The 25,916-nt window shown below is 45.3% G+C and overlaps 1 protein-coding gene across 2 annotated transcripts; it reads right to left on the bottom strand.

Moving 5' to 3' along the window:
• Positions 1 to 2,737: 2,737 nt before the first annotated feature.
• LARP6 (La ribonucleoprotein 6, translational regulator) lies at positions 2,738 to 24,492 on the bottom strand. 2 transcript variants are annotated; one of them, XM_003901134.3, is made up of 3 exons: positions 24,122 to 24,492; positions 7,514 to 7,724; positions 2,738 to 4,315 (listed from the first exon to the last, which is right to left on the bottom strand). In XM_003901134.3, the coding sequence occupies exons 1-3, from the start codon at positions 24,319 to 24,321 to the stop codon at positions 3,251 to 3,253; spliced, it is 1,476 nt and encodes a 491-aa protein (XP_003901183.1). In that variant the 5' UTR covers positions 24,322 to 24,492; the 3' UTR covers positions 2,738 to 3,250. The 2 variants fall into 2 exon arrangements, with proteins under 2 accessions (XP_003901183.1, XP_009208785.1); XM_009210521.4 differs by lacking the exons at positions 2,738 to 4,315; positions 7,514 to 7,724 and adding an exon at positions 21,681 to 21,976 and having other exon boundaries at positions 24,122 to 24,406.
• Positions 24,493 to 25,916: the final 1,424 nt, after the last annotated feature.

Raw genomic sequence — 25,916 nt, 5'->3', positions numbered from 1 at the left:
ATTACATCAGAATATCTCAGGGATGGCCAGAGGCAGTTGTTTGTTTTCTTTTGTTTTGTTTGAGACAGGGTCTCACTCTGTCACCCAGGCTGGGTGCAGTGGCGTGATCTTGGCTCACTGCAGCCTTGACCTCCTGGGCTCAAGCGAGCCTCCCACCCATCTCCCTAGCAGCTGGGATTACAGGCAAACATCACCACGCCCAGCGAATTTTTTATCTCTGTAGAGCCACGGTCTTGCTATGTGGCCCAGGCTGTCTCAAACTCCTGGCCTCAAGCGACTCTAAAGTGCTGGGATTACAGGCATGAGCCACCATGCCTGGCCTATAGGCAGGTGTTTTTTTTTGTTTTTGTTTTTGTTTTTGTTTTGAGACAGAGTCTCATTCTGTTGCCCAGGCTGGAATGTAGTGGTGTGATCTCGGCTCACTGCAACCTCTGCCTCCCGGGTTCAAGCAATTATCCTGCCTCAGCCTCCCAAGTAGCTGGGATTACAGGTGCGTTCCACCATGCCCGGCTAATTTTTTTGTATTTTTAGTAGAGATGGGGTTTTACCACATTAGCCAGGATGGTCTCGATCTCCTGATCTCGTGATCTGCCCTCCTCGGCCTCCCAAAATGCTGGGATTACAGGCGTGAGCCACCGTGCCTGGCCCCATAGGCAATTTTTAAAAGCTCTTTAGGTGACTCTAATGTGAGGCCAGGGTTAAGAATTGCAGCAAAAGGAGGCTTGTCTTTGGAGGTGATGATCAGAGAGCGGGATAAGTCGTGAGTAATGCCTACAAAGTACTTTTCCATTCAGAAAGCACTTGCACATATATGACCTTATTTAAGGAACATCTTGTTGTTATTCACTGGTTTGTGGGAAAAACTGTGAACCAATAAAACAAATGACTTGCTGAAGGTCACAGTCGTTTAGTAGAAAAGCCACGACTCGACCTCAGATCTGCTGACCCCCACTTCAGTGTTCTTTTATAATGTCACACAGGGCAATGCGACCGAAGGAAGGCCAAGTTCATCTGTATTCACATGTAAAGGTGGGGGTGTAGATATTTTTGAAAGTAATTATGATCCACGAGGGTTAATCTAAAAATAGAGCTGTGGCTTGTATAACAGGCATAATAGGGTGGAACAGCCTTGAATGTCACTGGCCAAGAAGAGCTGGTGAAGCCCAGATGGCCTGATGGCCAAGGAGCAGGTGGAGTGGCTGCAGGGAAGCAGCAGGCAGGAGGCGATGGGAGCAGACTCAGGGAGGGAAGTATAGGGCGGGGCTGGAGGGGGCCCTGGCATTGCCCAAGGTCAGGAGGCCTGGCGGTCCAGGCACAAGCCTTCAGGCACCTACAGCTGGTAGTGGTGGAAATGGCAAATCCAGGACATTCCTGGAGGCATCTGCCAGTTTATTGGAACTCTTCTGCATCTTAAGGGACACAGCACCTTACTATCCAGATGATAATCACCTGCTAATTTGTATAGACCTGTGTCATTTAGGATATACTATCTTTGTCCATTTTCACAAGTTTAGGGTATTATTTTCCTACCTCAGCAGCTGCATGTGTGATACTGGCATAATAATACCTTATGATGGACACTGAGAGTAAGTGAAATGTGTCTAACCAAATGCCTAGCACGTAGGAAGCTGCTGAATAAATATTAGCACCTTTTAATAGTGGATTCTTTTTTTGAATGTGGATAGTAAAGATCAGAAATGTTGACCACCACTTAGTGGTTAAACAATGTGGGCTCCAAAGCCAGACCACTAGTTTCAAGCCCAACTCTACCAATCTAGCTGTTCAGCCTTGGGCAAGTTAATTACCCAAGTAAAGTCTGTTTTTTTTCTGGAATAAAATTGAGATAACACCTGAACATTTCTCTTGCACTTGTTGGGCAGATTAAATGAGATAATGCATGGAAAGCTGTTAGCATGGTCCCTGGCACCTAATCAGTGTTCCATAATTATTAACAAGCTCTATTAAATCCTGACAAATAGCCAGTGCGTAAGCCAACACTGGAATCTAGGCCAGTGCTCTTTCTGCTACACCAAGGCAGCTCCTGATGATAACAAACATGAACCCAAGTAAGAAGGGAAGAGAGCTAACATTTAGGGAGGGCCAGCTGCATTCCAGACATGGACATCATGACAAAGCAATTCACAGGGAGATGATGAGGTTCACGGGGCTTAGTAACCTTCCCAAGGTCACAAAATAGTGAGAGATGTGGGGGTCAAATGGACTGACCTCAAGTCCTGCAGCCTTTGTCCATCCGGTGGTTCTCTAGCATGCATCAGAATCACCTGCAGGGCTTGTTAAAACCCAAATTCCAGAACTTTCTCCCAGACTTTCTAATTCAGTGGGCCTGGGGTCGGCCTGAGAATCTGGATTTCTAACAAGTTCCCGGGTAAGATCGATGCTGTGGGTCCTGGACTGTACACCCTCAGTATATGCCAAGCGGCCTTTGCTCAGTAAAATTCATTGTGATGAGACACCTCTCAGGCTGCCAGGAGCCCAAGGAGAACCCTGGGGCTGCCCTGGGGTATAGTGAGGAACCCTAAGTGCCCTGACTTGATCACTATGCATTATAAACATGTAACGAAGTTTCTCATGTAGCCCATAAATGTGTACAAATAAAAAAAATTTTAAATGTTCTCTTAAAGAAAAGAAAGATGTCTCTGCTAATCGCCTCAGGGCCTCATGACATGCCACCCACAGCTCTGTTAGACAGGCACAGACTTTTGTCAGGCACAATCTATAACCTCAAAGTCAGCACTCCCAGTGGGGTGTTTTATTATTTATTCACTTGACAGGTAACATCGATTTGGTCCTATAAGACACCATGCTAAAGGCTTAACTACTTGTTGTTGCACAAGGTAACTCTCCTGGACTCTCAGGAAGCCCTTGCATGGCCTATCAAGGACAGCTCAGTCACTGAAGGGAAAAACTCCATACCAAAGAAGAGAGATGCTGCCAGAGTTTCCCAAGGGAACCTCCATCCCACAGCCCTTCAGGGCCATCACACTCACTCACATCAGCCATCATCGAAATAGTGGCCACGCTGGGAAGAACAGGAGTCCTGAACTAGAAGGTGGTCTTCAAACCATGGCGTACCGGTTTATATATATTACAGATAGATAAATTAAGAGGTCTATAGGTATACAAAATCTCTCAAAGAGGAATGAATTCCATTCTGTCATGCCAGATATTTGTCAGAAACTTGAAAACGAAGGTGGTTTTCAGCGGAGCTGGTATTAAAAATAGAAGGTATTTATACACAGGCCCTGCTTCTCTCATGGCCATGAAATCCTCTGGTGTTGTCAGGGCCCCTGGGCAACCTCAGCACCCCCACGGGTAACCCATCTGCAGTCTGCATCTTCCGAGAGAGCAGGGGACTCACACCAGGGCTTTTCTCCTGGGTCCCCATCTCGGCTTGGCGGCGCCTCCGGACCCAGGGGCTGCCAGAGGGAGTGACGCTGCTGTCAGAGGAATAATCCATACACTTGCGGAAGATCTCAGGGCTGGTGCTGCAGTTCAGTCTACCTTCCTCCGCCAGTGGGGACTTTCTGGAAACGCCTTTGCGTTGGGCCAAGGGGCTGCTCCAAGGACTTGTGCACGGGGAGGCATTTGGACTCAGAAAGAGATTCTGGTGGCCAGAAGGGCTGAGCTTGTTGGTGGCCATGTGCCGTCGGCCCGCCATAGGGGACGTGGGGTTGCTCTCGGGGTCAGAGGAGCTGTTGGCAGAAGACTCATCACCCATGTACTGAAGCTCCTCCACTCTCTTGTTCAGGGACTTGTTCAGGTGGATGCTCGCAGTGGGCTCCTCGTCATGATTTTTGTCTTTGGCAGGTTTCTTTTTGGGTGGCTTCATACCAATCAGGACAGCTTTCATGTTCTCTTTGCCCTGAGATTCTGTGATCATGAACTCATGGGCTTTGATGGCTGCTTCCACCTCCTCGAACTCCACGATGGCGCACTCCTGGGTCCCCACTTGGCTGTAGCGGCTGCTGATCCTCCGGATGTCAGGGGGCAGCTCTCTCCCAGGTTTGAGGATCCGCACGGACGAGATGACTCCAAAAGTCCCAAAAAGCTTGAGCAGGTGTTCCATCACCTTCTCCTGCACCCTGCCATTCTTCTGGGGGGTGGCCAGAGCCCACAGCTTAGGAGACAGGTAGAGATCATAGACCAGGAGCATCTTGCTGGGGAGGTTCTCGTTGGGGAACAGTGGGACGGGGGTGGTCCTCCTCACCTTCCGGTGGTCCTCATTCAACTCAAGGACCACTGAATACTTCAAGGCATGTGCTGTGGTTCTCCAGTCCCGCGTAAGGTGTTTCACCTGCAGAACAGAAAGCAAATCTGAAATAGTATCTAATGCCCTTGTCCATCCCTGTGTACACTATAAGCTCCCTCTCTCACTTCCTTATCCCTGTAACACCAGAATCCCTGTATTCTAGTGTCTAGAATCATACGTAGTATGTGTAAACACTCAAAAATCTAGTGAATGAATAAGTGAATGAAAACAAGTTCTACAATTTCAAACAAGGGCACCACAGCAGTGTTGTCCAACAGAACTCTCCATGAAAATGGAAATACTCTATTCTGTGCAAGTTTAGAGGTTAAATTGCAGGCTCTGGAACAAGGCTGTTGTATACACAAATCAAAGACCCACCTCTAGCTTGCAGTGAGACTTGGAAAGTTATTCAACCTCTTAGTGCCTCAACTTGCCCTGGAAAATGGAGATGTTAATAGTGCCGTCTCAAAGAGCTGTCCTGAAGATTAAACGAATAAATATATACATGTACATATGTATGTACAGACACATACAAACTCATTTACATATAAAACAGAACAGTGTCTAGCTCACAGTGAGCACTCAATTATCATGTGCTATCATTATTTCAAATATTACGTGTCATCATTTTGATACGATTTGGAGATTTTAACATTCAAATGCTTCTCTAAAGCAGCATTTCTGCATTTCGGCATTTGATACAGAGAAGGTTCCAAAAGATCTTTCACATTTCACTGTAATATCTCCTGAGAATGACATGAACTATTTCAACTTGAAATTAAATCCAACTTGGGCCTCACTAAGAATGGTGAAATAATCCCTCCCTCCTCCTCTGTTGGTGGAAATTGTGTGTATCAATGTTGTAGTATATGAAAGCTATATTTATACTGTAAAACAGTAATTTTCTAGAGGCCCACTTCCGGTGAAGGGAATGCCAGGGAGAATGAGTCATCCCAAAGAAATAGTGAAGGTGGGTGGGGTGGGTGACCTGAGCCCGTAATGGCGAGATCCCCCTAAGTCCTCTGAGCACAGGCCAACACAGCTGCTCTGCAAAAGAACTGGGAACTCCAGGTGCCTCTGAGCATAAGGCAGGAACTTCATGAAATTCAAGAAGGAAAGGCTCACTCACTGGGCAGGATGGGGAAACCCTGGCAGACCCATTACTATACACAGGCTCCTAGAGAGATAGTACTGTCCACTGTAGCCTGCAGCCTCTGGGTGAAATGGCTCAGACTTAGGCTACTAGAAGAACACAGGGCCAAGGGCACAGAGAAGGCGGCCCAGGCCAAGGGTCGGATTTTAGGTGGACAGAGTTGAGGAATCCAGAAAGGGTGAAGCTGATGACTGCAGGTGAGTGTGAGGCTGGGGGAAAGCCAGGCAGTGGCTCACTGTGGGGTGAAACATGGTGGAGCCTTCTCCAAAAACAGCTAGGGAGGGAGCACTTGGGAGATAAAAAGAGACAATTTCCTAAGCGTGAAGCTTGAGCTAGGAGCACCCGGGGAAACCACAGCACTGCCTTACTCAGAAGGCTACAGAAGTCTGTGGGGGACCACATTTCGTTGCAAGAGAAGCAGGCTCTGCAAGGACTGAATATCCCTCCTGAGCCAGAAGCAAGGTCCACTGGAAAATCTCGGTTACAGTCCGAGCATCCTAAGCCTGGGTCCGTGACCATTCATAAGGAAGGTCCAGGTAGCACCTGAGAAAAGGGACCAGGGAGCTTTCGTCCTTGTGCAATTACTAGAAGAACTCTAAGGTTTCAGAAACATTGTAATTTCCCTGTGTTTTTTACCTTTGTCATGTATGTTTCCCTTTTGTGATTAACAGGAAATCCTTCAGAATGAAAAGGATCTTTGCTCTGATTTTGGAGGTGTTAGGCAGTCTGTCTGTACTCTGCAGCCAGGTTTCAACAGAGAAGAACATTCCTAAATTGGTCCATAAGTGGCAGCTTAAAGAGGAAAGCAAAACAGGCTGACTCTCGGGGTCCCTGGGGAGGAATAAGGAGACGTGCGGGATGATTCCACTGGCTGCTTCATTTTGGAATCCCCCACAAACACTTTTCATATGAAGGCTTGCTCACTGTTCTCTGGCCATTAAAATATCCCTTCCATTCCCCTGTACCTAGAAAACTCCTACTCATCCTCCAAAATCCTATTTCAATGTCACCTTCTCTGGGAAGACTTCTCAATTCTCCAGACAGGGTTAGTTGCTCTGATCAATTAGCACCCCACAGTACTGTGTTCTCTCTTTTGTCCTACTGTACGTGGTCACATTGTAATCTTTCAGATCTCTCTCATTTATTGGACTGTGAGCTTGTCAAGGACAGGGGGAGTACCATCTTCATTCTGTACATCTGGCGCCTGGCACAGCACTCAGCAGAGACAATGAGTATATTTGATGAATGAATAAAGGAAAAAGAGTGAGAGGGCCAGGCAGAGTACACCAGTGGGTGAGGCAGGGAAGAGGTCCAAGGAGAAAAGCTCTCCTCCAGTGCTCTCTGACAAAGTACACAGACAACTTGGCCGGGACCCACTTGTTACGCATCCCGTTATGCAACAGGCCGCGTGGTGCTTTTCCATTCTAGTAAATGCACTTCCCCCAAGGGAGACACAGAGTTCTTATTCCAACTCGTCTGTCAACTCTCTGAGAAGTAGACAGTACACAGCCCAAACACTGGATCTATATATGGCAGGGACAAGCAGTCTGCTGCCCAGATGGCAGCAATAATTACAAATCTCATCTCCCTATTGTATAGATGAGGACGATGGCGCCACACAGGCAGAGCATTTGTGTCTAAGAGAAGGTTCATTTCTGATAGAGCTGGGTGCTCATTCTCTCCCTTTACTTATTCAACTTGACAAATGAAAAGCTTGGATTTCATATAATTTTAGGTCTGGCAGGTATCTCTCAAGACCATCGAGTCCCTCTGTCCTGGTACCGCATCCTCCCGGCCACCCACTTGCCTGGCAAAAGTGCCTGAACTTTACTAAGAACAAGTAATACTTTTTCATAACTGCTGCCAGCTGAGATTTGTCCCAATGCCCAGGACCCTTTTAATAGTGTGGGAGTGTATTCCTAACAGTCCTAAATCCCTTCTCCTAGCTATTTTTCTCTTTGTCAGGCACAGACTTAATTTTAAAAATTGTTTGTCATCAGGTTTCAAGGGAGTAAAAAAAAAAATGTTTAGAACCACAACCCAAAACACACTTGAAATCCTTGAAGCAGCTTCTGAGAACCAAGCCTCACCTTTTTAAAGGACGTGAGTAGCTTAACGCTCACATATCCCAGCTTGTTCCTCCTCACGTGCTTTAGCAAAAAGGCGTCCTTCTCCAGGTTTTCATCTGAAAAGTAGAATTCGATCTGATCCACCAGTTTCTTGATCAACTCCTCGTCCGGGGGCTTCCACTCCTGCTCCAGGTCCTCACGCTCATTCTCGCCTCCACTTGCAGTGGTGCCACTGAGACCAGAAGGAGACACCAGGTGTTAGGGGTTGAACTGTGTCCCCCAAAAATTCATATGTTGAAGTCCTGACCCCCAGTACCTTGGAATATGATGTTATTTGGAAATGGGGGTCACTGCAGATGCAATTAATTAAGATGAGGTCTTACTGGAGTAGGGTAGACCCCCTAATCCAACACAACTGGGGTCCTTATCAAAAGGGGAAATTTGAACACAGACATGCACACAGAGAGAACATCATGTGAAGGCGAAGGGAGACACTGGGGTGATGCTGCAAAACCCAAGGAACGCCAAAGACTGCCACTAGAAGTGAGGAAAGATGCCTGGAATGGATCCATTTCTAGTACTTTCAGAGGGCACTTGATTTCAGGCTTCAGGCCTCCAGAACCATGAAACAATTTATTTCTGTTGTTCTAAACCATCCAGCGCATGGTATTTTGTTACGGCAGCCCTAGGTGATAACACTGGGTCACATGGTCACAAAAGGAGAGATTTGCCCCCAAACAGCTAAGAAGTCAATCTTTCATTTTTAACAAGCATGGAGGATCATAAAAATAATAACTGGCCAGGCATCGTGGCTCCCATCTGGAATCCCAGCACTTTGGGAGGCCAAGGCAGGCAGCCTGAGCCCAGGAGTTTGAGACCAGCCTGGGCAACACAGTGGGACCCCTGTCGCTACAAAAAACACAAAAAAATTAGCCAGGTGTGGTGGTGCAGGCCTATAATCCCAGCCACTTGGGAGGCTGAGGTGGGAGGAGAGCTTGAGCCCGGGAGGTCTAAGTCGCAGTGAGCCAAGATTGCACCACTGCACCTCAGACTGGTTGATAGAGTGAGACCCTGTCTCAAAATAAGAATAATTATTATTATAACAACACCCTCTGCTGACATGTAAGTGGCGCTCTGCCCCCATATGTTTTTCACATATGGCAAAATGTTTTTCACATATACTCTCTTATTCTTCCTTTTCTACTCCATCCCCTCAAATCCTAGTTTCTAGAAGACAGTATAGCAGAGTCACTTGACCTTTCAGTAAGATCCTCCATATTTATTAAAGAATAAAAGTTTGATTTCTTAGCTGGTTCAGGACAAGACCTGGAGTGCAGTGGTGCGATCTCCATGTGGATACATGATCACTGCCTCTCAAGCCACCTGCCTTGGCCTCCCAAAGTGCTGGAATTACAGACGGGAGTGCAATTTCCTAGGGCTGCTGGCTCTAGGAGTCCTGACTTTAGAGTTAAGACTGCCTGGGTCCAAATACTTGGTTCAGACTGAGTATCCCCTATCCCAAATGCCTGGGACCAGAAGTGTTTCAGATTTCCGATTTTTCCAGAGTTTGGAATATCTGCAGATACGTAATGAGATATCTCAAGGATGGGACCCAAGTCTAAATGCAAATTCATTTATGTTTCATATATACCTTGTACAGATAACCTGAGGTAATCTTATGCAATATTTTTAATAATTTTGTGCATGAAACAAAGTTGCTGAACCAGCGGAAAGCAAAGGTGTCACTGTCTCAGTTTTTAACCCATGTTAAACCTGTGTTGTCATCGTGGCTCAAAATGTTTCCGATTTTACAGCATTTCAGATTTTGAATTTTTTTATTAAGGATGTTCAACCTGTACCACTGTTTATTAGTTAAGTAAATTTAGGCAAGGAACTCCACTGCATCTCACTTCAGTTCCATCACCTGTAAATTGGGAATCATGATAGTCCCTGCCCTCATGGGAGTGTTGTGAAGATTCAATGAATTAATACATGAAAATATCCAGAAGAATGCCTAGCATACCCTTAAAGCTCAGTAGGCACAGATAAATTCCTTCACTCATTCATAGGAGGCAGATCTAGAATTTAAACTCAAATCCTCTGTCTCCAAATCCAGTATACATAATAGCTTATATATTTTGCTAGGACCCTGCAATGGACTCTGGAAACAATCCCGTCACCGGGCCCTTCTTAATAAAGCCCACCACTACCAGCAGCGCCACCTGGGTAGACTTCCTCCTCTCCCTCTCCCTAAGAACATTAGGTGACGGGAACAAGCCAAAGCAATCCTGGACAGAGCTTCCTTAGGAAGGCTAATCTTTCATAAGGGGATTATAACAATTTCAAACCAATAAACATTTAGAGAATACTGATTATCCACATCATAACTGATGCCATTATTAGAAGTTAGCGGAAAGTTGCAGGTAGGTAGTTAGAGGAGTTGGTTTAGCAACTCAGTGTCAGGACCAGTAATCTCAACAGGCCCATTACTGTGATCGCTTACAGCTGGAAAAGACACATACATATATGTCCTTCAACAAAATTTTCATTGGCTCTCAGCCTCACAAAGAAAAAAAAAGAAAAGAAGCAACTGTGGAATACTCAAAATGAGGGAAAAAAATATTCTGGCAAGAGAGAAAAAAGCAAATAAATCTATTTAATAATTTTTCAAATTCAGAAATTATAATTAGTATAAAATATAGGCATTGGTTGATTAAAAATAAAGAGTTTTAGCTATTTGCCTGTAGGCAGCCTGGGAATGGCTTTTAAAATACCTTATTGATGTCTCAAGGTAAATACGGAGTGAAGAGGCCTGGCGCAGTGGCTCACACCTGTAACCCAGCACTTTGGGAGGCTGAGGTGGGTGGATCACTTGAGGTTAGAAGTTCAAGACCAGCCTGGCCAACATGGTGAAAGCCCATCTCTACTAAAAATACAAAAAAGTAGCTGGGTGTGGTGGTGCATGCCTGTAATCCCAGCTACTCGGGAGGCTGAGGCAGGAGAATCCCTTGAACTTGGGAGGTGGAGGTAGCAGTGAGCAGTAATCACACCACTGCACTCCAGTCTGGGTGACACAGCGAGACTGTCTCAAAAAAAAAAAAAAAAAAGGTATAGTGAAGAAAATAACAGGGAGACTCAATTTTAAAGTTTTTTTTTTAAGTCCTGTTAAAATGGGATGATAAAAATCAGGCATTAAGCTGACTCACCCAACATCCAATAGCAAACACTTTCTCAATTGCTTTCTTCTTCTTCTTTTCTTTTTTTTTTTTTTTTTTTTTTTTTTTTGAGAAAGAGTCTTGCTCCGTTGCCCAGGCTGGAGTGCAGTGGCACGATCTCGACTCACTGCAAGCTCCGCCTACTGGGCTCACGCCATTCTCCTGCCTCAGCCTCCCAAGTAGATAGGACTACAGGCGCCCGCCACCACACCCGGCTTCAATTGCCGTCTTTACTCTAGAGGCTAAAAAAACTAAATGTTATGGCCGGTAACACTTAAGTGAAAATCTCTTGGCCCTGCCCCTTCCCCTTTTATCTTCTTTGAATGTGGATGTGATGGTTGAATCTGTAGCAGCCATTTTACTACCATAAGGAAAAGGCCAAGAGAATTGGCTTGGCCTGATTTGTTGACATTATTGGCCCTGACATTATTACGTTGTTGGACAAGCTCTTATAACTATCTACCTGCAGATTTTTTATTATTACATGAGAAAGATCAAGTCCAATTTGTTTAATTCACTTGTTGGGTTTTCTATTACTTAAACAGCCAAATACAATAGTAACCTCAGCAACACTGCATGGAGAAAAGAGGTCCTCAAAACATCCCGAAGGCAAAACATCAGCAGGACAACCAATAGGATGAAAAAGGAGATGCAAGGAGGACAGAACAAATTTCACTTTATTAGGGAAAGTTTATCCCCTAAATAGTAATTAAAACAGATGGGTTGAGGCCAGGCACAGTGGCTCATGCCTGTAATCCCAGCACTTTGGGAGGCTGAGTCGGGCGGATCACCTGAGGTTAGGAGTTTGAGACCAGCCCGGCAAACACGGTGAAACCCCACCTCTAACAAAAATATAAAAATTAGCTTGATGTGGTGGTGGTCGCCTGTAATCCCAGCTGCTTGGGAGGCTGAGGCAGGAGAATCGCTTGAACCCGGGGGATGGAGGTTGCAGTGAGCCGGGATTGCACAACTGCACTCCAGCCTGGGTGACAAGAGCGAAACTCCATCTCAAAACAAACAAACAACAACAACAAAAACAAAAAACAGATGAGTTGAATATAACAGACAAAATAACTACAAATGCAAAGGGAATTCCCGGCCCAGCTAACAAAGATGTCAATAAATCACAGGGGATGGGGCCAGGTGTGTGCTAATGGCCAGTGAAGAGTTTTGAGCAGACTCAGGAGTATTGGCAAAATGGTCTAACTTACTACAAATAGCTAGTATCTCAGAAGTGACTGCACTACCAAAGAGAGCCACAGGCAAGTTAGTCCTACTCCCAAACCACAGCAATAGATGCTATGACAAAAGGTAAACTCATAAACAAATAAAGCATAACGGAAGAAAGACAGTATAATTTCTCAATCTCTCTAATGCTTATTCCAGAGCTTCCCAATCTTCCCAAGGCCTGCCATGTCTGCGTTACTGCCTGCAGATGATTCTATCTCAGACTGGATGGAGAAGATGGAGTTCATCCAATCAAGTTTCTCTAGACCTTCATTGGGCAACCCCTTCTCCCTTTTCCCAACCTTTGCTCCAGCTTCTTCTGTGTCTCTAGACATCCATCAAAGAACTTGTAGCCATATCCAGGTGTCTCTTCTCCATCTTGGTTCTTGATATAGTTTGAATGTATGTCTTAGCCAGATCTCATGTTGAATTGTAATCCCCAGTGTTGGAGGTGGGGCCTGGTGGGAGGTAGTTGAATCAAGGGGTGGTTTCTCATGAATGGTTTAGCACCATCCCCTTGGTGCTGCCCTTTTGATAGTGAGTTCTTGTAAGACCTGGTCATTTAAAAGTATGTGGTACTTCCCCCCACCCCCACCATCACCAACTGTCTCTCTTGCTCCTGCTTTCATGATGTGATGTGCCTGTTCTCCCTTCACCTTCTATACCACGATTGTAAGCTTCCTGAGGCCTCACCAGAAGCATATGGTAGTGCCATGCTTCCTATACAGCCTGCAGAGCCAAGAGCCAATCAAGCCTCTTTTCTTATAAATTACCCAGTCTCAGATATTTCTTTACAGCAATGCAAGAATGGCCTCACACAGTCCTCTTGCCCCGATGCAGGATCTGACACTATTGACCACCTTCTTCTTGATACTCTCCCCCTGGGCTTATGTGACTTATTCTTTTCTGATTCTTGTCCCCATTTTACTGCCCTCTATGTCTCCTCTTTCTCTCTCCATTTATTTCATTTTATTCATTTATTTATTTTTTGAGACTGGATCTTGCTCTGTCGCCTCAAGTTGGAATGCAGTGGCACAAACACAGCTCAAGCAATCCTCCCACCTCAGCCTCCCAAGTAGCTGGGGCTACAGGCATGTGCCATCATGCCTGGCTAATTTTTCTATTTTTTTTTTGTAGAGATGGGGTTTTGCCTTGTTGCTCAGACTAGTCTTGAAACCCTGGGCTCAAGTGATCCACCCACCTCAGCCTCCCAAAGTGGTGGGATTACAGGTATGAGCCACCATGCCTGGTTGCTCTTCATTTCAAAGTGTAGGTGTTACCCAAGTATCTATCCCTGACACTTTATCCCCTAGCAATCTCTACACTTCAGCTCCTATAAGCTCATCAAATTCAAATCTACCCCCACCAGCCTGTCCGCCCCACACCTTCCTCTCCTTCCTGAGCTCCAGTCCTCGATTCCTAACTGCATGCGAGACATAACTGCACTAGGACAATCTGATGTAGTATCAGATTAAATATGTCCACAATCTAACTTCTCACCTTCTGCAGAACCTGACCTTAGGCAGGACTGAAGCCTGGGCCTATCAACAGGCATTCTATCTGGGAAGTTGACCTTCCTTTCACACAGTCTCACAGTAGACTATCCATAATGTATTGGGGGTGACTCTGCATCAATTATTTGCACCCACTGAGCAGACAGGCAGATAGCCAGAGATTCCAGAACAGGTGGGTGATACTGTGGAGGTGACATAAACCCCTATGCAAGTGCAGAGGTGAGCTTCTTGGGCTTGGAGGACTCCACCCTCTGCATGAGTGCTGTCAGCAGCAACTGTGCATCTCCAAAGGGGGATCTTGGGGGAGTTGGAAACCCTATGTTATATCCAGGAGCAGGCTGCATTGTTTCCTGTTTGTGAAATAGCCTTCAAAAGGGAAAATATACCATATCTTTTAAGAATATTAAGTTTATATCCTTTAAGTCTGAATATTGTCAACTTTTTGTCGATTACAACCATCCTGTGAAAATCATGTATCTTCCCTCCCAATCCACCCCGCCAACTACTTTCCCTATTCACTCTTCTATGTACTTAAGCTCAAGACGTAGGATGTATCCTTTCACTCTCTCTTTTGCCCCCACATTTAGTCAATTATAAAGTGCTTATTTCATTTTGAAGGGTCTCCCATCTGTTCTCTCTTTGCCAGTCCAACCATCCTCATTACTTCTCCCTTGGACACAATATCTCATCGAAACATGATTCCAAAAAATTAAAGTAATAGATAAACATAGCAAAAACTAAAATAAAATAGTAGGGAACTTATAAAGAAACCAATAATTCCCCACTCCACCCTTCCTCCCTAGAGGTAACTTCTCTTCAGCCATTTAGTTCTTAGGAGAGTTATCTCATAGCTCTATAAAATATGCTTATAGCTCTATTTCTCACTTGCCAACTGTAGTCATTCTCTATTCATGTCTTACTATATAAAATGAGGATTTGGGGTCACTTATGACTTATGTCCCTAAATAACCTTCTTCAAATTTTTAAAATTTTCTTTTCATTTTGGTTCTTCTATTAGCCTTCTATTTGTGGTTTTGGTGTTTTTCTTCTTTCTTTTTTTTGAGACGGAGTCTCACTCTCTTGCCCAGGCTGGAGTGCAGTGGCATGATCTTGGCTCACTGCAACCTCCACCTCCGGGGTTTAAATGATTCTTCTGTGTCAGCCTCCTGAGTAGCTGGGATTACAGGGCAGCTGCCATGCCTGGCCCCAATTTTTGTATTTTAGTAGAGATGGGGTTTCACCGTGTTGCCCAGGCTGGCCTCAAACTCCTGAGCTCAGGCAATCTGCCCACCTTGGCCTCCCAAAGTGCTAGGATTAGGGCATGAGCAATCACACCCAGCCTTTTTTTTTTTTTTTTAAAGATGGTCTCACTGTCGCCCAGGCTGGAGTACAGTGGTGCGATCTCGGCTCACTGCCACCTCTGCCTCCCAGGTTCAAGCGATTCTCCCACCTCAGCCTCTCAAGTAGCTGGGACTACTGGCACGCAACACCACACCTGGCTAATTTTTGTATTTTTAGTAGAGACAGAGTTTCACCATGTTGGCCAGGCTGGTCTCAAACTCCTGACCTCATGTGATCTGCCTGCCTCAGCCTCCTAATGTGCTGGGATTACAGGCGTGAGCCACCATGCCCGGCCCTATTTATGTTTTAAAATAATAAACTTTAAGTGGTTTCTTATTCCATAAACATTAAAAAGTATTTTTCAATTTCTTGCTACATATGATATATTAATACACACTACTGTCCTATCCTCTCTTCCATCTCACCTATTTCCAACCTTCTATATTGCATCAGATGTACTTTTATTTCATTTTGCCATGGTTCATAATATATCATTCTATTAGGTAACTAATATTCTATATTTTATCTATAGCTACGTACTGAAAATTGAAAGTCAATCAGTTGTATTTTATTATTATGACGATGTAAACACTGTTTCCTAATAGGGCTAAGTCATTTGCTAAGATTACATTTCTTGTCCTAAAGTTCTATTAGTTGACTGACCACCTGGATTGGTCCTCTATGTTTATTTTTCCTTCCATATGATCTGTCCTTGTTTTTGTTTGTAATTTACACACTAAGGGATTTCTTTGACATTATATTCTAACCTTTCTTATGGAATTTTTAAATTTTAGTAGTTATTTATTTAGTTTCTAAGAACTCTTTTTGGTCCTTAGATCATTGCCTTCTAAGAGCTTCCTACTCTTGTTTTGTGGATACAGTATCTTAAATTCACTCTCAGGGTCCCAGTTGGATTATACATTTTTGAGTCCTTTGTTTCAACATCATCACCTCTGTATCCTTTGGGGTCAGTTCTTCCATTTAACTTTCATGCCACTGATTTTCTTCATGTGACTAATAAATGATTCATTTTTTCTTTATTAAAGAGTTTAATAAACTTATTTTTGAATAGTTTTAGATTTACAGAAAAGTTGTGAAAATTGTACAGAGAGTTCCCATATATACACCCAGGCTTGCTCTGTTATAAATATCTTGCATTAGTATGGTACACATGTTACAACCAATGAACTAATTGCAATTAGTTCATTAGTTCATTATATATTATTATTAGCTAAAGTCTATATTTTATTCAGATTTCCTTAGTTTTTGCCTATTGTCCCTTTTTCTGTTCCAGGATCCCATCCAGGACACCACAACACATTAATACATTAAGCTGTCATGTCTCCTGAGGCCCCTCTTGGCTGTGACGGTTTTCCTTGTTTTTGATGACCTTGACAGCGTTGAGAAGTACTGGTTAGGTATTTTGTGGAATGCCCCTCAATCGGGATTTTTCTGATGTTCTTTGTCACGATTAGATTGGGATTACGGGTTTTGGGGAGGAGGACCACAGAGGTAAATTTCCATTCTCAGCACATCCTGTCAGGGTACATGCTATCAACATGAATGATCACTGTGGAAGTTAACCTTGATCAGCTATCTGAGGTACCTTTTGTCAGGTTTCTCCCCTGTAAAACTACTGCCTTTATCCCCATTCCCATACTGTGCTCTTTGGAAGAAGGTCACCGTACACAGCCTACACTTAGGGTGTGGGGAGTTATACTCCACAGCCATTCACTGTGAAGGCAAAAGGTACGTGTGCTTTTTCTTGGAGGGTTGTAAGTTGTACACTCCCACTGGTTTTCTTCCTAGATGGCGCTATGCACACAGGTGGGGCACGCCAAGTGGCAGGCTTCACATGAGGGTGAACAGGCAGGGAATCATTAAGCTGGGGGCTCTACTCAAATGGGGAAGGCTTTACTCTGCAGCTGCCAGCTCTGCTTTCGCATCCCTAGATCTCCGTAGTGAGCTCATTCAATTCCTTTAGAAAATAATCTTGTCTCTTTTTTTTCCCCCCTTAAAAATAAAATACCTGCTAGTTTTCACTGGCAGACAGAGAGGCTAGGAAATGGTTCTAAAGGAAGAATTTAAATTACCTTTCAGATATTTGTAGCCCTTTTTACTCCTGCATCTTTGGTATATTTCCCAACCAGAGTCTTTCGAGGGTTCTGTCTTCCCACCTCCTGCCACCTCCCGTGTTATATTTTAGGCTACAGCCTCCTCCACTCTGTGCTGTATTAAATGTTTTGAAGAACAGCTAGAATACGTCACTGCTTTACTTGATGTCACTGATTTACTTTAATAGTAATAATAAAAGGTTTTCTATTTCCTGTTAAATAAAATTCAAAATCTTCAGCTCCCAACCAGGCATGGTGGCTCACACCTGTAATCCCAGCACTTTGGGAGGCCAAGGCAGGAGGGTCATTTGAGGCCACGAATTCAAGACTAGCTTGGGCAACGTAGCAAGACCCTGTCTCTACAAAAAATTTAAAAATTAGCCAGGTATGGTCGTGCACACCTGTAGTCCAGGCTATTTGGGAGGCTGAGGTGGGAGGATTGCTTGAGCCCACGAGGTCGAGGCTACAGTGAGCCATGACCGCACCACTGCACTCCAGTCTGAGTGACAGAGTGAGACCCTGTCTCAAAAACTACATACATACATACATACATACATACATAATAAAAAAAAAACCCTGTCTCAAAAACTACATACATACATACATACATACAGAATAATAATAAAAAAAACCCACAAAGTCTTCAGTTCCTTATTCAGATTCATTTAGAATCTGGCTGTAACCAGCGTCAAAACTTATTTCCATCGGTGTCCTTTCAGATCCTTTGCTCCAAACAAAAAGACATAGTTATCTGTAAGTGTCACAAACTTGCTGGACTCTGTGCCTTTGAGCTTGCTGTTTCTGTCTCTGAATGCCTTGCTCCTCTCTCTCGGGTCTAAATTCTAGTCACACATTAAGGTCCATCTTAAATGCAATTCTCCTAGGAAAAAAAAAGTCATTTCTACTTCTCCCAATACTTATCTATATTTGTATTATAGCTACTTGTGTGCATATTTTATTAGCAGCCTGAACACTGAGTTGAGAGTAGAACTCGAGCTGGTTTCTTTCATTATAGTATTACCCCAGAGCCTTTCACGTAATGGGAATTTAAAATGTATCACCAATGTAAAGCAAACAGTTTTGAGGGCAAATCATACCTATCAGGATCCTATCAGGAGGGAGGAAGGATGGTTTCTGATGAATATGTTCTCAACGGCCTTTCAAGGAGGCTTGAAAAAGTTTTACACTTAAGGTTTTGCTTTATTTTGTTTTTTAATAAAACATTGTAAAACATTGTAAACTGGGAGTGATGAGGTCTTTTGTTATAGCTATAAACCTGTGAGAAATGGGTAGAAATAAAGGGGTACATTTTAAAACAGATAATTGGGTTCCATGAATCAGTGTTGAATTTTTTTTTTTTTTTTTTTTTTGGATGTTGTCTCACTCTGTCACCCAGGCTGGAGTGCAGTGGCACGATCTTGGCTCACTGCAACCTCTGCCTCCTGGGTTCAAGCGATTCTCCTGTGTCAGCCTCCTGAGTAGCTGGGACTACATGTGTGCGCCACCATGCCTGGCTAATTTTTGTATTTTTTAGTAGAGACAGGCTTTCATCATATTGGCCAGCTGGTCTCAAACTCCTAACTTTGCGATCTGCCCATCTTGGCCTCCCAAAGTGCTGGGATTACAGGTGTATCATATTTGTAAATGATTTAGAGAAACAAAATGCTTTGTAGCATAAAACATCCAAGGCTACTTTTTTCATAAAATATCGAATCTGGTTATACTGATTGCACAGTTAATCAAATGATACCCTACAGGAGGAAAATATCCAAACTAAGATGGTGGAATAATGAGACCCTCACCACAACTTTCAATCCAGGAATGATTTCTCAGACGCATCATCTATCATTGTAGATGGCGGAATGTGGTATTTTGACCACCAAGACCAAGAAAATGGTGGACACCAATAAGGAAGGTACCAAACACAAAAGAGAAACATCATTTCTGAAAAACATTAGGGTCCAGGTCCTGTCTGTGTGAGATTTCTTTTGACTCACCTCTAGAACAAGATAATGAATGTGAAATGGTTTAAAAAGGGCAAATTGATAATGCAATATAAAAACACCAGGGTAGATTCAAAAGATAAAGATTCTTCACTGAGACAGATTAAAAACATATACAGGTATGTTCTCAACTTTGTTAAAGGCATCACTCTTTTACAAACCATATTTTGGATGGTGCTAGCAGGGTCACATCTTATGCTTGGGTGGCCCATGGGTTCTTATATATTTATTACAGAGACATGAACTTCCTCTCTGACCCTGTCTTCTGCAATGCTGTTCTGGCATAAGCCCTTGAGCCTGGGAAAGGGATATACAACTAGTGGATGTCTCTGCAGGTCTAAATAATGATTTGTAGTACGGAGTAGAGACTACATATATAAGGTACTTAGTTCCACATCTGACAAAAAAATTGACATTAACAAAAAAGTAGAGGCCAGGGTTGGTGGCTCATGCCTGCACTCTGGGAGGCCAAGGCGGCCAGATTACTTGAGGTCAGGAGTTCGAGACTAGCCTGGCCAACATGGTGAAACCCCATCTCGACTAAAAATACAAAAATTAGCCGGGCATGGTGGTGGGCACCTGTAATCCCAGCTACTCAGGAGGCTGAGGCAGGAGAATTGCTTGAACCCAGGAGGTGGAGGTTGCAGTAAGCCAAGATTGGGCCATTGCACTCCAGCCTGGACGACAAGAGCAAGACACTGTCTCAAAAAAAAAAAAATTATATATATATATATATATCTTAGTTCTGTCCACTGAAAGGCTCTGAAAGCAACAATACCCTGGCAGAAGTTAGCTTTCTTAATTCCAGGTCTTGGTTTCTAAATACTTTCTTACTAGTATTTGAAAAAACCAGAGATTCCTGTGGAAATGGCTGAATTCCATGACTGGAGTAGGAAAAGTACAAATTATGCCTGGAATATCTAGTACCAGAAAGCAAGGAAGTGCTTAAAGACTAATGGGCATGTTACAAAAAGACACAAGGAGGCCAGTTTCAAGGGGGTCTGCTAGCTGCAATATAGGCATTTTGAGCACCAGAAATGACTGTGACTAATTATTAAAAAGTGAATAAATACAAATCCATGAATTGGAGAGAGAGGGAGAGTATGAGCTTGAGGAAGAACCCTCATTTAAATTATTTAGTGTAACTATTATATCAAATTATCTCTTTGAAAACTGTAATTAAAGGGAAATAATTAAGCATTTTTTTGCCTCTTTAGGAGAAACTTTTGTTCAATCCAGATGATGAGACAAACTCTTTAAAAAAAAAATAGAGCAATGCTAGCTAATAAGTGTACAAAAAAATGTGAAAATTAGAAAATCCTCAATTTTCAATCCCCGGTGAAATAACCAAATTAGGTAAGGATCATCAATAGATGCTAAAATAATTAGGTGAAAAGTCACTGGGGAAAGAATATTGCAAGAGGAATGGATAACTTAGAAGAAATGCACAAATTCCTAGAAACATGCAACCTACCAAGACTAAATTATGAAGAGACAGAAAATCTGAACAGACCAATAACAAGTAAGGAGATTGAATCAGGAATCAAAAATCTCCTACCAAAGAAAAGCTCAAGGCCTGATGGCTTCATTGCTGAATTCCACCAAACATTTAAAGGACAACTAATACCAATACTTCTCAAACTCTTCTAAAACTTTGAAGAGGAGGGAATGCTTCCAAACTCATTTCAAAAGGCCAGCATAACCCCAATACTAAAGCCAGACAAGGAAAAGAAAACTATGGACCAATATCCCTGATGAACATAGATGCAAAAATCCTCGGCATAATGTTAGCAAACTGAATTCAACAGCATCTTAAAAGGATCATTCACCATGTTCAGGTGAGATCTATCCCTGGGATGCATGCATGGATCTACATATGCAAATCAATACATGTGACACATCAACTTAACAGAACCCAGGATGAGAAGCCCACAAATAACTTGTTAACTGCAAAGGGAAAGACAACCTGTACGATGGAGAAATCTCCTTAATCGAATAGTCAAATTTAGCATCACTAAAGGTGAGATGGCTCCTGAGGTGATGCAACATAAAGTTCCAGGCACAGAGTATCAGGCATTCTTGCCAAAATGTTTAAACAGAATCAAATCAAAATCTTAGTCCTAACTTCCAGTTTATAAGAAGCACATGGTACAAAGGAGCAAGTAAAATAAGACCATGAGAACATTACCAGACTAATCCAAAATGTGAGACATTCAACAAGATATCTGGCCTCTTCTGTCCAAAATAGCACAGCATTAGGGAAAAAAAATGGTGGAAATTTCTAGATAAATAGATTCTAGAGACATAAGAAGCAAATGCCTCAACCCAGACCATATTCTGGTTTGAGGGGGAAAAAGAAACAGCTGTAAAAGACAATTGTGGAACAATCTGGGGAATCCTGAATGTGGAACTTGGCGATTAGCTTATCTTCAGGATTATATTAGGGAATGATAGGTAATTTTCTCAGTTGCAATAATAGTGTTAGGGCTTTATAGGGAATGTCATTATTAGGAGTTACAAAATGAAGTATTTAAGGTACAATCTTGTGTAAAACATACCTCAAATGGTTCGGGGGAAAACACATACATTATATATCCACTCACTAAATACGGCAAAATATTAAGTGTTAAATCTAGATGATGGGTCTATGAATGCTCATAGTACTGTTTTTTTCATATTTTGTTTATGTTTGAAAATATGTATGTTAAAAAGGTGAGAATAAAAGGAAAGGCATCTTTTTAATGAATGAGATGTGGGGAGATGATCCATGAACATTTTAGAGGCTGTAAAGGCTATTCTTTATTATTCGTTTATTCTCTGTTCCCTTATATAAGCCAGGTATTAGGCTAGGTATGGAAATATGAAAAGGAGTAAGATAAGGCAGCTGCCTTCAAGGATCTCACTGTCTAGGGGAGGGGAAACACACATATCTCAACACCATGGAGTGAGTGTGATGACAGAGATATGCATTCGGTCAACAAATATGTCCTGTGTGCTGGGTGCTGTGCTAGGTGCTGAAGATACAATGAAGGAAGCAAGCATGGTCCTTGAATTCACCGAGCTCCTATCCCTGTGAGGGAGACACAATGATAGAATCACAATTGTGGAAGGTGCTAGGCATAAAATGTACAGAGTACTACAGCAACAGAGAAGAAAGGAAACACAGCCAGCTCTGGGGTGGGGATTGGGGGTGGGTGGAGAAGAGGCGGCAAAGTTTTAAAGGCTGACTAGAAATCAGTCAATCAGAGGACCTAGAGGTGGGGGTGCAGAGACATGTAGACACAAAATAGCCCCCTGTGCTCAGGCAACTAGACGGAATCGCGGGAGCAGGGAAGGAAGCAATGGGCTGAGGAGATGATGTGAGTGGGTGTCGCATCTTAATGAGCAGATTGAGGAATCTGGGCTTTCTCCTGTAGGCTCCAGGAGCTGAGAACATTCACATCAGGTGATGGCTGCTGCCATGCGAGGCTGGGCCCAAACAGGGGATAGTGTGAATCCTGTTCTTGGCTACATCTCCTCGTGCTTTGGGTGCCTGCCCACTGGGCTCTGTCGGCTCCCTGAAGAACCCCAGGGATTTTCTGGGGTCAACTCTATGCCAGTGGGCAGCAGGAAGGGCTTCAGACTGAACATTTGCTGAGACTCAAGCCATGGGAGCTGGGAATTCTGGAGGAAGAGCAAGAGGGGTTCAGGCAAGAGGCCCACCCATACTGAAGCTTGGTTTCTCCTAGACCTCCATAGGGGATCTTTCCAGGCCTTAAACATAAGTAGAGCTTTAATCCTGGCTAATGATACAATCTCACAAATTTAGCCCTCAGGATAGGGATGGCTATTTGCCACTGCCGCAGGAAAATAAAGTTATAAGGATAAGCTACTCGGGGCTATTTTACGTACTCTGATATTATCTAACTAGGTGACTGCCTTCTCAAGACTGTGAGCTGTCAGTGACTATGGGTTCATCATTTTTACGCTCTCGGTACTTAGCACAGAGCTAAATGAATCAGGCCTTGCATTATAAAGCACAGATCTATCTACCGCGTCATATGCTATGGTCCAGCTTTCCTGCCCTACCCTGGTGGGCTGACTTTTCTCCCCTAATAACTGTCTCTACTGGTCTGCCCCGAATCTCGGGGTCCAGAAATCTGACCCTTTAACCTGGGGAAGGGTCAGCCAGTAATAGAGAATGGCTCTAGGCCCAGTATTCATCCACCCTTAAGTTGAGTATTCTCCCAATGAAGTAGATATATGCTTGCCAGGACAATCCTGCAGAACGTTAACAGCTAAACGCCTGGGAAAGGGTCCTAGAAGAAAGAAAGCTCCTAACAAGTGCCTGTTGGCATCCCCCAGAATTGTGCAAGTTCTGTCATTTTCCCACTCTCATGTCTATGTCTATGTTGTATCTCCTTTCAACAGCAGGAACAAAACCCCAGTCCTTAAGGGTCTGGGCATTAGTGGACAGGAGCCAAGGTGCCTGCGGACAAAGCTCAGGACCCGGGACAAGGTTAGACAGGTGCCATAGCAGCTCCAAACTACCCAAAACCCAGGAACCCACCTACCCAAGGAAGCAAGATGATGATGCAAACATAAAGGTCGGGTGGGAAAGGCTGTGTGAAAATGGGAATCCCCCAGAGCGGGAGGATGTAAAGCAGCAAGTCCTGCATCCGTCTCAAATTACCATGAAATCCCATCTCCTGGAATCCCCCATCAGCAAGTGTCCGCTGTACCTGGCCTGCTACCACCGAAAGACTGAGCGCGGCCAGCGGGACTGGGAAAGGCAGGGCGATGCTGGCAGTGAAGGGTAAGTGGGACCACTCGCAAGGAGAGGGGAAGGCGGGCAGGGATGCACTTTGCGGGGATGGAGGGGGTGGTGTCTTGAGGGAGCCCACAGAGAAGAGGCCTCCTCCAGAGGAGCGGGTGGCTTGGATGGCCCGTGAAAGTCCTCCTCCTGGATCCCTCAACATCCCCACGTCCGGGCCCCTCAGATCCCGGCCGCCAGCCCTGGGAACCTCGGTGGGGCGACGAAGCTGCGGACTGGGGCACCGGCTGCCTCCACGGGCCGGTTCTGACTCAGGGGCTCGGCCCGGAGCTGCTTCATCGGCAGCGGGGCTGACTCAACCCCCTCTGCCCACGGAGTTGTCGCGCGCAGTGAGCGCCCCGAACTCGCGCGCGGCCCGGCGCCCCCTCGGGGCCCACCTCCCTGGCCGGCCGCCGCGCCTACCTGTGCCCGCGGCTCGGCTCCTCCTCGCTGGCGCTGCCCCAGCCGGGGCTGAGGTACCGGGCCGGGTCCCCGGCGCCCCGCGTCTCCGCCCCCTCCTCCTCGTCCTCCAACTCGTCCACGTCCTCGGCCTCCTGGATGGCGACGCGGATCTGCACCGCCGTCTCAGGCCCGGGCCGAGCCTCCCCGCCAGACTGGGCCATGGCTCGCGGGACTGCGGCGCTGCCGGGGTCCTCACGCCGCGAGGCCCAGCCAGCCGGTCGGCAGCGACTGCAACGAGGAGGCGGGGGCGGTGCGAGCGCGCCCGCCGCTCGGCCCGGGGGAGGAACAGGGGTCGCGGCGCCCCGCCCCGCGCCGCCGCCGCCGCCGCCGCCGCCACCACCACCACCACCCCGACCGCTAGCGGAGCGCCCGCGCAGGCGGGGCCTCGGAGGTGGAGAGCGGCTTTCCGGAGCTCCTCCCGCGGAGGCCTGTCCCGGAAGGATCCCCGCGACCCCCGATCCCTCCCTCCGTCCTCTCGCCGCTGTGGGGCCCTAGCCGGAGAAGAGGCGTCAGGGCTCCCTCCTCCTGCGCCTACTTTCACGGCGCCGCAGGGATGGGCACAGCACAGCTGACTTCTGTTTGTGCTTGACTCCGGGGGTGGCAGGCGCAGACCACAGCTCCAGGGGCTTCCAGGCCTCCTGCGTGTCTTCCCCACTGACGTGCCAAGATGAGAAAATCTCCATCGTTAGTCTCTTTGACATAATAACCACCCTAGATCGTGTCTTAAATCAGGGGCTTGGCTCCTGCCATGCCCTGTATCAGTTTTTCTCCAAGTGTGGTTCCCAGATCAGGAGCATCAGCTGTACCTGGGAACTTGTTAGAAATTGGATTCTTAGGGCTCATCCAGACCTCCTGAATCAGAATCTATGATTCAGAACTTTGTGTTTTAACAAGGCCTCTAGGTGATGCTGAAGTTCACAAAAGTTCGAAAGCCGAGGGCCTATAGAGTATGCCCTGCACATAGTATGCTCTCAGATATTTGTTGAATGAATAAAGGGAGCTATTGAAACGTCAGGATGTTCTAAAACACTGCCACCTTTACACGTGTAGCTTCAAATTGAGTTCCATCCCACCCCTCCAAATGTGACCCAGAAACTAGGGACAGGAGCGTAGAAATGAATAAGACCGGTGGGGCGCAGTGGCTCACGCCTGTAACCTCAGCATTTTGGGAGGCCGAGGCTGGCGGATCACGAGGTCAAGAGATTGAGATCATTCTAGCCAACATGGTGAAACCCCGTCTTTACTAAAAAAATACAAAAAGTAGCTGGACGTGGTGGCGTGCCCCTGTAGTCCCAGCTACTCGGGAGGCTGAGGCAGGAAAATCACTTGAACCTGGGAGGCGGAGGTTGCAGTGAGCCAAGATCGTGCCACTGCACTCCAGCCTGGGCAACAGAGCCAGACTCCAAGAAAGAAAAGAAAAGGCAAGGCAAGGCAGGGCGGGGCAGGGCAAATGAATAAGACCTGAATCTGCTTTCGTGTAGCACTTTATTTAGAGCCTTAAACATAATTTATCATATTAATTTTCCACACTGGGACCCCCAAACAACAGAACCCTGGACCAATACATTTGTTCTGATATAGGAAAGCAAGTTAGGATAGGCTCAGGAAATGAGGCCTCCTGGAGGGCAGTGTCCTTGTAAAAGAACACCGTGTATAGGGTCCTGGGTTTCTGGGCAGGGCTGGGGAGAGATCCAGGGGCCCAGCGAGGACAGTCCCTCTTCTTAAGGACACTAGAATCTGTGTCCCTTTCTTTCTC

The sequence above is a fragment of the Papio anubis genome, chromosome 7 (genome assembly GCF_008728515.1).
Source record: "Papio anubis isolate 15944 chromosome 7, Panubis1.0, whole genome shotgun sequence".
NCBI lineage: Eukaryota > Metazoa > Chordata > Mammalia > Primates > Cercopithecidae > Papio > Papio anubis.
The sequence above is the reverse complement of the archived record's forward strand: the minus strand, read 5'-3'. Positions and strand labels throughout refer to the sequence as shown.